This window comes from Cololabis saira, chromosome 15 (genome assembly GCF_033807715.1).
Source record: "Cololabis saira isolate AMF1-May2022 chromosome 15, fColSai1.1, whole genome shotgun sequence".
Taxonomy (NCBI): Eukaryota; Metazoa; Chordata; class Actinopteri; order Beloniformes; family Belonidae; genus Cololabis; species Cololabis saira.
In genome coordinates, this window is record NC_084601.1 from 207,374 (window position 1) to 220,456 (window position 13,083).

Genomic DNA, 13,083 nt, shown 5'->3' on the forward strand with positions numbered 1-13,083 from the left:
ATAACCGGCTGAAGAATTTAAGAAAGGATATTTGGAAAAGATCCAGACCGACACTGATTGCATCTGTGCAACAAAGCTTTGTGTTGGTCCAGAAAAACGACATTTCTTATGAACAAATTATTCAAGGCGTTTTCAAATGTTTCAGAAGTGCTCAAAGCATCAAAAACACAACAAAGTTCTTATTCAAAAAAAGTTTATATGTTGGATAACCAAGGCAGGAAGCCGTCATCATAATGAAGAAGCAGTCAGGTAGTTAAAAAAATACAACTTTATATGTACATAGAAAAGAGTTGGCTTTGCTGAGCATATAAAAATAACTATAACTCAGATGATGCTGGACAATTGATTAAAGAAAGAGAGAAAGGTAGGGTATAAAAAGCTGCTAGGAGGATGCAGGTGGGTTTGTAAAATTACCAACGTTGAACTCACATATCAGAAATGGGTTGTTTAAAAAAAAAAAATCATGACAAAGAGGAAGCATCTTAGTAAAGCATGTCTGACTTTTTTTTTTCATATCTCAAACCAAACTGTCAACTCCAACCTGCCTCCTGCTTCTCTGTCAACTCTACAAAAATGGCCCAAGTTCATTTCTACATTAATTTCCTAAGCAAGAGCTGTTGAAAAACAGTTATTTCTCTGAACTCGCAGTGTTGAGGATCTGTCGTCTCATTTTCTGCAGCATTAACTGACATTTTTCAGAAGTAAAAATGTTTTACCGCAGATTAGGGTCCAGGCTGTGCTTGACATTCAGCGGGTTGCGATAGGGAATCTATGGCTATTGTCAAAACTCAATAACGATGAGTGAGAGAAACTATGTCTGCCGGAAAAGACATCAGTTTAAATTCAGGGCAATTAAAATTAATAAAAGCACCACTGTGCTCTTTCTCTCGGCTGATTTTAGGGATTCTGGTACATAACAACACACGTTGGCCCTGCTCATCATCTTATTGTGGATGACATGAGACAAAATAAGGTAAGAATAATTGATCGTCTCATGCTTTTGTTAAGAAACAAAAGTACGCAAGATGCACCATATGTCATCGACCACTGCAATCACACATCAATCAATTTTCCCATGGATGGTTGGTTGAAACCAAAAACATTAAGGCTGAAGTTGATGTGATGCCTTAGGAGTGTTTCCAGTTTAATTTACTCTATTTGTTTTTGGACACCTAAATTATTCAAATTTAAGGTTATTAAATTATTTCATGCATTCACACTTCAAGCCAATGGACCATACACTGTATTACTGCTTTACTCAATTATCTGTATTACAAATTATCTAATGTATTACCGCGCAACATGCTACGTGTTACATGTCTAGTTGACATTAATACGTCAAGAAGAGCATCAAAAACTCATGTGAAACTATTTTAGCACTGTGGACTGTGTAGATAGACACTGACGTTAATGGGATATTTTGCTCCTTTATTTAAAAAACAGGCAAAACATAAGTATTTGGATTTCTATAATAGCTCAAATTTCAGATCTCTCAGGATCTTTTCACTTTATAACTGAATTCTTAATTATGTTATGTGTAACGTGCGTCTATTTCTAGAAGCTGTTAAATCTACTGAATAATTAGTCAGTTTAAAAAAATGTTAAGATCCGATAGACTATATCGGAAAAAGAAAATTAGGAGCAGGATTTGGTGATCATCAACTATAGACAAATTAATTAGTTAGAGGTGAAGTACAAGTACAGTGTATCTTTCTATATTAATAAAATGAGTGTTTTTGACTTTTTTTCTTGGGGGGGTTAGTTAATAGTTCTTTACCAAAAACAAACCAACCCACCTGAGTATCAGTCATAGATCTACACCTACATAGATCTACACCCTGCCACCCCTGTCAGGTGAAATGGCTCATAACCACCTGATGGAAAATAGAAACTGGTTCTGAACCAATAATCAGGTCTGGTTTCTAGGATGGACCTTGTTTAGTTCCTGTCAGGGGTTAAGGAGAAGTGGAATTCCGTGTATTGTTTGTTTCACAACTAAGAATGCAATAGGCATTGATATGTGAACAGAAAATAGATGTCTTTGTTTGGGGGAGACGATTTGGTCTTATCAGTTAATATAAGATTAATTATTGAACTTACTGAAATGCTGTCAGGCGTTCAAACCCTTATCAGGGGTTGTGAAATTATTTTGCTATTTGACATGATATTGCATCTGAAAAATACCAAATTTATAAGCAATTACATCCAACATAAAGACAAAATATGAAAAAGATTATATGGCATTTCAGAAGCAGATACTTTAGTGCTAGAACAACCCTGAAAACTGGACTTGTCCTTATTTTCACAGCTCTGGACGTGGCCTTGTTTTCTCTACTCTAACCACTAACCTCAGTGTCACGTAGGACAACATGGTCCCAAATGATCAACATGTGGAGTTATGATGACTTTAGAAAAGCCATGCTGACGTTATCATTCATCAAATGCAGCAGCCAAGAGGAAAACAGTGTCATGTAAACGAAATAGGATAAAGAAGTAAAATAGAGCTAAGCAATGGTATTCAAGCAAACGGTAAAATCAATAGGAGAAACGGTTACAGAACAAACTAAAACTGTAAACTGTTGTTGCATTACTGACCCTGCATCTACATGAACCACCTGACCTTAGTCGTAATCATTGGGTCTCTACCACGGACTGATTAAATTCGGAAAATTAGGGGGAAAAAAATAACAAAAAACAAAGAGTATTAACACAGAAGACTGTCTTCAAACTCGGAGCATCTCTGTCGGAAGACAGATACAACGGAAATGTTTGAGTGACGATTCAAACTCATCCTGCGCACATTCCTCCTCTTCCCTCTGCGTTCCAACGGCTTCCATCATGCTTTAAACACATTGGAGCCCACGGAAGGAGGAAAAAATAAAAAGAGGTACAAACTAAAGATAATAAATGGTTAGTCATCCATTATGCACTTCCACGTCCTCCTGATCTGGAAGTATCAAATCATTCAGTGCTTTGAATGATGCAGAGCTGAACCACACCACCACGGTAATTCCTCTTAGTCCACCTTTCCTCTTGGAATATTCTTGTCATGAGCCCATTTTGTTTCTCTTCTCCCATTAGATCAAAGGATTTCAAAGTGGTGCAGGTTTCCTGCCGTGACTCAGCTCCTTCCCGTCTGTCTCAGTTAGATACATGAGTCTGATCAACCATCTCCTGTTATGAAGCGTCCTTTCATCGGTGCGTCTCCCGCTCCTCGCCCTCCGTCACCCTGCGACTCCGTCTCTGTTAGGAGCTGACCTGTGTTGCCTCTGCCCCCGTCTCCACCAGCGTCACCTGGCCCTCCTCCCCCTCCATGATGATGCCCCCCTCCTGCAGCACCACCATCTCCCCCTCCTCCTCCACCACCCCGGCCGCCCCCTCCTCCTCGTCCTCCCCCCCCACCACCTCCTCGGGGCTGGCAGCGGTGGCGGCGGTGCTGATGGCGGCGATGGCGTTGGTGCCGCCGGCCTGACTCTGGGCCATGGCCTCCAGTTTGATACGGTACTCCTCGGCTTCCTGTTCCTTACGCATCAGCTGCTGCCGATACTCCTGAGCTTTCCTGTTGGCTTCCTGCAGTTGCCTCTGTAGCAACTCCTGATAACCCAAAGCAGAAGAAAGAGGAAAGAAGATGAAATAGAGGATGAATTAAATAAGTAATTCAACCTTTGGAAAACCTGGAAAGAGCTGAAACATCTCAGTATTTCTGCTACAGGTCAATAGAAAAATCAATCACGACAATTTGGATTATTCGTTAAATCGCCCAAGTGGTTTAACTTTAATGTCACCACTAAATCCTGCTAGTCCCAGCACCTAAACAAGGATTTTTTTTTTTTTTTTTTACATATGACAAGTATGGTGATCACTTTTACAACATCTTATGACGGCTTTATCACACCCTTCAAGATGTTTAATTTGTTTTCTCAAATCTCATCACAAACAAATATGTAGGGATTATGGATTGTCGCCTGACTAAAACAAGGCACCACTTCAACAAAAGAAAAATCCTCAGCCTTTTATGAAATCTAACTTAATGACATCTAAATGTAATTATGACTGTTTGTGGAAACAAGAATGTTTATAGGCTTAATGTTCAAAGTAAAAGCACAATCTGAAGTAAACCAAATGTGATAAGTGTAAAAAATGTACTGAGACAACAGATGTCACTTTATGTAATGTGTTATTCCTGTCAAATGTCACGGGTGTAATAAAGCAGCTTCATAAACAAGTCATATTATTCACTTGTGGGTGGAGCTGGGTGATGTGGTCTAAGAATAAAATAGATTTTTTTTAAAAACACCACACATGATTTTTTTTAATTCAACTGATTTATTTCCTTAAAAAAACAAAAAAACATTTCTTTCATTACTGGAATAACTTGAGAGCAATCTTAAACTGTGATATTAAATCTATTTTACAATAAATAACACAGAAAAAGAGGGTAATTGTATCTGGGGGTGACTGTATTCAGCATGCAGATGAACCCCCAAAAGCTGAGGCTGATTTCAGAAGGCTGAAGTTTCAGGAGTCGGATCTTTTGGACCGTGATAGTTTGGGGACGGAAGCCCGCGAGTGCACCGCCGGCTGCCTTTCCTCCAAAGATGCTAAAACTGTAGGCTTTTCTGTAATGTGACCTGTCCATGTGAAGGTGGACAGCTGTAAGCATGCGATCAAAATGACCAGAGTAACTGCGCAGGTCTTTGACCATGTGATTGCCGAAAATCTGTCTGAAAATGAAAATCCCGTGTTTTAGTTTCCTGATAGTAAAGTAAAAATTCAGCGCTGTGTACGCAAACATGCTCCACTCACCGTCTCTGCTGTGTCGTTGTGGTTGTTGGTCACCTCCAGCTTCCTCTTCCTGGAGGGCGGAGGCTGAGGCTCCTCCGTCATCACCTCCTCCGTCACCGTGTTGGCGGGAACTGCCAACACTGAGAACAGACGGAACACAAGCGGTCAGCAACAAAACAACCCCCAGAACCATTCACATTCTCAGGCCCTACTGGCGTCATACTCTGCTGTCCGTGCTGCATTGTGACGAAGAACGGCTGTGACATCCCTCCGGTGGTCTGCAGGTTCCCGTGCTGGTCCGTTACTATGGTGATGACCCTCTGGCCGCCCTCATTAACAACCGCGGCATGCTGGATGTTGGAGTCGAGTGCACTGGCAGCCATCGCCTCCTCGGAATCTCCTGAAGGACAAAAAAAACAAGCAACGGTTAAACCAGACACAGATTCCACAGAGTGTACGGACTTTAAGGCGAGAAGCATCTGTGTATATGTTTAAAATGACTCCACATTAACGCATATATACTACTGCTGCTAGATTGCTGAGTACTCTTATTAAGTTATGGGATAAACTACACAGTCAGGAGTGTTTGTGTGTGTTCATACCTGCGTTAGCCTTGTTGAGCAGCTCGGCCAGGTTGACCACCCCTCCCTGGATGGCAGGGATTCCCTGGATGATGAACTGGGGCTGGTTGGTGGTGGTGCTCGTCTCCACATTCATACTCACTTGGTTCATATTCACCTGGTTCATGTTAACCTGGTTTTGCATCCCCTCCTACACACACACAAATTGAATGGTTGCTTTAAGTCATCGATGAAACATTCAGCAGCTTTCAAACATCTTTTTCCTTTTTCCGTCCTAATAATCACAACCTTTTTGAACTTGCTGTAAGGCCCATTTGTGTCTGTATTGTTTTCTACAATACACTCTCCAGCAACAAACCAACTCAGTAGGACAGATTCAGAACAGTGTCCACTGCTTATAGACAAACTGCTGTTTGTGGAAGGTCAACTGCATCTCCACCTAGTTTTTTCCAGGGATGGATTCCTGTTACAGCCGGAAAATATTCATAATAGGCAGCCGGACTGAAACTGAATGTGGAGAATTCTTGACAACGAAGTGTCACATTTTCTCAAAAGCTGAAAGGGGGTCGTGCTTTTAGACCTGATGGATCACTTTTGTGCAACAAAAATCCGGTTGTCCCACATGAATCGCACAAAGAGGTCAGGCTGTAAAAACACTGACAGGTGACATGAAAACACAAAAAGACAGACCTGACTGGATATTTCAGATGTTTCGTACCTGCAGCAGCAGCATCAGCTCTGTGTTCTGGATGTCGACTGCGATGTCGAACGGCGTCTTGTCAAATTTACTGAGCGCGTGCACGTCCGCCCCGTGTTTGATGAGGGTCTCGACGACGCCGTGGTGTCCGTGCTGCGCTGCCCAGTGCAGAGCCGTCATCTTCAGCATGTCTTTGGCGTTGATGTCTGCTCCGCTCTGGAAGCAGATTTATAGAAGTGGAAGTGAGAGATGATTCACTGATTATTGATCAGTTGCCTTCCAAACACCGCCTGACATGTAAAAACAACAATGTGAGAAAAGAAGTAGACAGGAACATGTGAACACAAACATGCTGAATGGCAACGAATTATCCCATTAAGTTCTGCTGGAGACAGAACGAGAGGCTTCCTTCCATTTAATTGATTGGAGGCTTTTTCCTTTTTCTGGCCGTTACACATCCTGAACATTGATGACGATTGAGATCAGATCTTTTAATGTTGCTTAGAAAACTCATAGCTCTGAAACAGCAGCAAACAAAAGAGCTGGTACAGATGAATTGATGATACACCTTTAAAAAGGTAATTGGTTTGAATCGATTAGACACCCAATGCATAAAAACTAGTGATGTGCGGATCGACACTGAAATATCGATACTTCCAGTACCAGATCTACATGCACTAAAATCGATTCTCAAAGGAAAATATCGATACTTCAGTCATTTGTGGTAATGTATGTCATTAACAGGAATATGGTGGAAAGTAACTAAACTATTCAGATTTTGTCTAAATGACACGCTGCTGGTAGGAACTACTTTTTTTTTTTTCATTTTTATAGTAGTTCTTATTTTTGTTTATTATTCTCTGATTTATTTGAGTGGTTTTTATTTAGGCTTTTTTAGTGATGGAAACAGTTTTTTCAAACACACAGCTCGGCTATATTGTGAATGAGGCCGCTACCCCAGTATACTTCTGGCTTTAAAATAAATAGTTAAATAAGTGACTCTGATGTCTTAAGCTATCTAAAATACACATTTTATTTTAGATGTACCGGGCCCATTAGGTGTATTTGCACAATCTATCGGTATGGAATTGGTATTGTCGATACCAGGATGAATTTTACTCAATATCGGATCGGAAAGGAAATCGTGGTTTCAAACATCACTAATAAAAACTAGGATATTTTATGCAACTGAGCAACCAGGGGAAGAATTTTACTTTGAATTAAAAAGGTGTTGTTTAGTATGAGAAGTACACAGCCTCTTAAAATAAAATCTGCTTGTCTTTCTCACATTTGGCTCTGCTGAATGATGAACTGTGGAGAACACACTTCCCCTAAGCAGTCTGTCTGGTTTGACTACCTGTCGTATAGTGCTAATTTTTAGGAGCACTAAGACTGGTTAACACGTTTCCAATGACATATACACTAAAAACTTGTTGTGCAACAGCCGTAAACAAGGATTTCAGTTGTAACAGTAATCAGTTGAAAACTGTCTTGACATTCAGATTTACTGAAAGAACATCTGAGAACATCTGCTCCAGGTTGCATCTTGTAGATCAGGTTGAGTTTATGTTCAGATAAAACTAATCCAATTAAACTCTGCTGCAAGAAAATAGTTTATGTGAATTAAATAATGCTGCAGGTTGCTGGAACGTGTGCACCACATGTAGTTGTGTTTTGACAGTTCTCTGATGGTAAATAGAGTCAGGGTTCAGGTTGTGCGTTGATGTAAGAGGCCGTACCCGGAGCAGCAGCTCCACGATGACCGTGTACCCCTCGGCAGCAGCCATGTGCAGCGGGGTCCTGTCCACTTTGGTGCGGGCGTCCCGGCTGACACCGGCTCTCAGCAGGACGTCTGCGGTGGAGTAGTGACCATGCTGAGCTGCCAGGTGGAGCGGAGACGTCCCCAACTGGAGGACACAAGGGTCAAGAACACATGAATCACTGGACATGTCACAGAAAAATCTGTTGTTTTATTTTGGCCCCAAAAAGTTTTTTTTGTCAATTAAAGGTATATTTGTTTTCTTCTTTGTAGTTTATTCTAAAAATGTATTCAGGAAAGAAGAAGCAAATATGATTGTGATGAAATGGGCTGTGACATCTGAGAGCCGCTCATACCCAGTCGGTGGTGAACGGCGCCCCGTTGGCCATCAGGTTCCGGACCTCATCGTCCTGACCTTTCCGGGCTGCTTCCAGCAGTCTCTTTCCCAGATCCACAAGCGACATCTGACAAAGATCAATACAGGTGATCAACTGTTATTATCACACAATACTTTACTTTTTTGTATGTAGCTTTTAATTTACTTTCAAGTGCCAGAGACACCAGTCTGTTAGATCCACAACAACTGCCTTAATGTTCGTTTTGATAAAAGTAATTTATAAGTCAAAACTATCTACTTAATGAGTAGAATTTATTGATAACTAGTTTACAAATCAGCAACTAGTCTATGAGTAACACTTAAAAAAAAAAAGAAAAAACTATTTCGGAAACTTCTCAACAGTAAACTGAACAAATATGTGATTTTGGACTCAACACTGTACCTTGTCTTGTGTCAATGCCAATCAACATTTTGTGACGATAAAACAACCTTTGTTGCAGCTGATTAGGAAACACCAAGATATGGCCTAACTTTTAATCAAAACAACAACTAAGATATCAACAAATATTAATCCCAAAGTGCTAGGTTAGATTTTACAGAAACTTTATATTTCACATTAAAATTTCTTATTATGGAACACATTACAAATTCATTAAGTTACATGACTTACATGTTACAATATCTCTTATTGACAGAAGGCAATTTGAGTAAAAACCTCATATAAAATAAAAATAAATCATCAACTTGACAATTCCTTACATGTATTGGAAGACCTTTTTATGGCAACCACAATAATTTGTGTTTTGATAAACACAAACACATAACTTTTAAAAATGGGATTAAAGGCTAAATATTGTCACAAGTTTTTCCATGAGCCTAGTGATCGTTGGCCTCCCCGTCCATTCACGGTGTATCGTTATCCCGAGCTAACTCTTAGATGTCCATTACCGGACAAAAACCACACCATCCAAGTTTAACTTTAAACAACAGCAACTTCTTTTCACTTCACTGCCATAAACCTGATCTTTTTTTGAAAAGAATAAAGCTATATGGTTATCTGAGGGTTGCCAAGCGTCCCTTGAAAAACAGAATCGTCCCGTATTTATAAACTAAAGTTTGTGTCCCGTATGGAGCTGAAAAGGGAAGCACTTTGTCCCGTATTACTGTGAGAGTCATAAAATAGTCATAAAATGCCAATGGAAAATGACATTGAGCTGTTGAGTTCATAAGTTATTTGTTTCTGTTTTACTACAACTGTAGCTACAGTCATGGCCTTTGAGGCACAAATATGTTTACAAGTTTTCTACAGATTTTCTGTTTGCACTTTTGTTATTGCACTAAAAATGTGCACGATTACAGAATGGATGTTCTGCTTTCTTCCTATTGTGTTGTATTAATTCATACAATTTTAAGTTAAGCAGGACAGGTTTATGTTTCAGAAAGATACTTGTTTTATTCAGTTCATTTTGTTATTTTGTATTAAAGTGAATTGCTGTAATAATAATTTGTTTTCCATGTGTTCATGGCATTCAAAAAAATGCATCTAATTCAATTCAGGTTCGAGTCAAACAGTTAAAAAAATCGTTTCACTCACAAAAAAAGGGGCTAACAAAATTCACCCCGCCAGGAAGGGTGAAGGCAATCAGGTTGGCCGCCCCTGAGGATGAGGTGACCCTTATTTATGTTTTAGGGAGTTGCGACCCTGGTTTCAACCAAAGTAAAGGAGGGGGAGGCAGAGACAAAGTAGACAGGGAAATATTACCTTTCTGTTGTATTTCCAGGTGTTTTACGCATACGTGTCAAAATATAATCATGATCATAGACAAAAGTGTAGCTTTAACATTTGTATCATATGTGATATTTATTGAATGCATGGTCTTGTACTTTTACAATACAAAATTAAGTAATTATTATGGTAATTTGAAACAAAATAAGTCAGTTAGTTGAAGCCATTATGCAGTGTCTGACCACTGCCAGAAGAGGTTATCACATCTTTATAAAGCGTATCATCTATAATCTAACTAATTTTAGTTCAGGAGAAACTTGAAAGCCAAGTTAATTTGGCTTGAGGTGAAAAGGTGTCCCTTATTTATTTTTCAGGGAGTTGGCAACCCTACAGGACTGTCTCAGAAAGTTAGAATATCGTCATAAAGTCCTTTATTTTCTGTAATGCAAAAATGTCATACATTCTGGATTCATTACAACTGAAATATTGCAAGCCTTTTATTATTTTAATATTGCTGATCATGGTTTACAGCTTAAGAAAACTCAAATATCCTATCTCAAAAAATTAGAATATTCTGGGAATCTTAATCTTAAACTGTAAGCCAAAATCAGCAATATTAAAATAATAAAAGGCTTGCAATATTTCAGTTGATTTGTAATGAATCCAGAATGGATGACATTTTTTTTTTTTTTTTTTTTTTTTTAAATTGCATTACAGAAAATAAAGAACTTTATCACAATATTCTAATTTTCTGAGACAGTCCTGTATTTGACGTCCTTTCAAACTACCAAAAAAAAAAAAAAGCTATGCGTCCGATAATGGATTCACGTTAAGTGAGTGCTCCGTGGGTTCACCCCTAAGAAACTACTCTCAAACAACTTAAAACGGAAACAATTTGATTTTAGTGTGATTCCTGGCATGTGGGATGAGTTTAGAATGATGATTGTGGTTGATTTTAATCAGAAAACGGTCTAATTCCGTGTCCGATAATGGACCCCGGTGCGGCAGACAGCGTCTCCGTGCTGCGGAGCGGGGGACGGACGAGGCTTTTCTCCGCGAGCGAGGAGCCATTTTACGCGCCTTGGTGAGCAGAAAGAGCCGCCATGTGCCACGTACCCCCATGTCTCCCCTCCAGGCTGCGATCTAAAGTTGAAATACATCCACCGAAACACCGACACATTTACAGTAGCAGCGACAGGAAACTGTTTGATATTAAGTTGTTGGTTTTCCGGGGGAAGTCACATAGAAATTTCCTATTTTACACGCGTTGAAAAAAACTACTTCCACATCCGGTTAAGTTGCATTCTGCAAGCGTGCGGCGCCAACCCGCTCCCCGGGACCCGTGAGGTGATGCTGGACAGACCCGTCCCTGGTTTACGGTGCTGGGTGCTGAACCAAGACGGGGCAGGGTGTCGGTGCAGGCGGAGCGGGTTACTTACCTCCAGGTTTGTGGAGACTCACGTCTCCTGGGGCTAACGCTAGCAGGCTAGCCGGCTAAAGACCAGAGGCCGCTCTAAGGGAGGAGAAACCACGCGGGCTTTTTCATCGAACGGCACCTAGAAAAAGTAACTGGTCTAAACCCTTTATTTGGGAATGCGCAGAATGTGGACATTAGTTGCCGCGGCGGCGTGTCGGGCTCCTCTAGGCTTGTTTACCGAGACAAGCTAGCGAGAGGCGGCTACCCACCACCGGATGTTAGGGGGGCGGCCTTCACAATAAAAGCCCGTGTTATTCATGTAGAAATTAACTTTGGCGATTTTTGTCTTTTTATCTTACAGGACTGTCTCAGAAAATTGGAATATTGTGATTTTCTGTAATGCAATTACAAAAACAAAAATGTCATACATTCTGGATTCATTACAAATCAACTGAAATATTGCAAGCCTTTTATTATTTTAATATTGCTGATCATGGCTTACAGCTTAAGAAAACTCAAATATCCTATCTCAAAAAATTAGAATATTCTGGGAATCTTAATCTTAAACTGTAAGCCATAATCAGCAATATTAAAATAATAAAAGGCTTGCAATATTTCAGTTGATTTGTAATGAATCCAGAATGTATGACATTTTAGTTTTTTTAATTGCATTACAGAAAATAAAGAACTTTATCACAATATTCTAATTTTCTGAGACAGTCCTGTATTTTATCTCATGACATCCACAATAAGACAGATGATGAACAGGACCAACGTGTGTTGTGTTATGTACCAGCATCCCTAAAATCAGCCAATCTGAGAAAGAGAGCATTCTTTTTTCCGTTAAATGAAAAGGTTAAGAGAATACATTTATCAGTGTTCTATTTTGTTGACATTAACAAGCATGTACGTATCTTAATGCATAATGTATTTATCATTAAGTGAAATGGATCACGGAAATTAACTTGATCACTGGTTTTTAAAATGGCTTCTTTTACATATGTCAACTATATAACATTTGGACTTCTTGCTCTGGATAATTAAAATGATTAACTATAATTTTATTATAAACAAGTTCCACCGAATAATGCTTTGAAGTTTTTCAAATAATTTGAATTCAACTATAGGCTATATTTCCAATAAGATGTCGTTTGCATTTTATTCTGAAATTCCTAACAGGAAGTGCGGACTGTTTTGACTGCTGTTTATTAGCTGGTAGCGCTAGCAGTTAGCTCGCAAGCTGTACACTAAATCAGCCAGAATTGTAACTTTTATTCTTGTTCAGCCTCGTTATAATATGCCTTCTTGGTTGACGTAGTCTGCCAGGCCTCGTTACCGGTCCTGGAGCGTTGGGGATTCTGTTGGATCACAGATCAGATCCAAGTTCATACTTATCTACTGTTAAATCTGTAGAAGACTGTCGTGTAAAAACAATCTGCTCCAGTTAACTCAGCTCCTGCAGGAGCTTCATCCTAGTGTTGCCTACCAAATGAGGTTCAAAAGTACAATACGTTATTCAGAATCAATGAAACAAAAAATAATCAAGATCTATAGAGACTTACTATATGTTAAACTTTTTAGAAATCATCTACCTTTTCTGCGAATGTGATTTATTTAACTAGTTTTTATAAAAATACCATATACATTATTTGTCGGTATTTATGGATATATCTTTATATTTTCTACATTATTTTGCATGCCACTGTGTTTTTCTTTTTTTCCCCCAGAAAAGAAATACATTGTAAATGGGAAAACATTAAACACTGAGACCATTCATTTGT

At 39.4% G+C, this 13,083-nt stretch overlaps 1 protein-coding gene across 2 annotated transcripts; it reads right to left on the reverse strand.

The window, feature by feature from the left end:
- Positions 1 to 176: 176 nt before the first annotated feature.
- On the reverse strand, positions 177 to 11,578 carry gabpb2a (GA binding protein transcription factor subunit beta 2a). 2 transcript variants are annotated; one of them, XM_061741973.1, is made up of 8 exons: positions 11,325 to 11,578; positions 8,179 to 8,286; positions 7,803 to 7,970; positions 6,085 to 6,279; positions 5,388 to 5,556; positions 5,009 to 5,185; positions 4,807 to 4,925; positions 177 to 3,594 (listed from the first exon to the last, which is right to left on the reverse strand). In XM_061741973.1, exons 2-8 carry the CDS (start codon positions 8,284 to 8,286, stop codon positions 3,247 to 3,249), a joined length of 1,284 nt encoding a protein of 427 aa, XP_061597957.1. In that variant the 5' UTR covers positions 11,325 to 11,578; the 3' UTR covers positions 177 to 3,246. The 2 variants fall into 2 exon arrangements, with proteins under 2 accessions (XP_061597957.1, XP_061597955.1); XM_061741971.1 differs by lacking the exon at positions 11,325 to 11,578 and adding an exon at positions 11,002 to 11,139.
- Between the last annotated feature and the right edge of the window lie 1,505 nt (positions 11,579 to 13,083).

Bases quoted from the DNA above. Each gene is read 5' to 3' on its own strand.
- gabpb2a (XM_061741971.1), bottom strand. The intron at 6,280-7,802 runs GTACGGCCTCTT...ATCTGCTTCCAG, and splicing joins TCGTGGAGCTGCTGCTCCGG to AGCGGAGCAGACATCAACGC. The intron at 5,186-5,387 runs GTATGAACACAC...TTTGTCCTTCAG, and splicing joins GCTCAACAAGGCTAACGCAG to GAGATTCCGAGGAGGCGATG.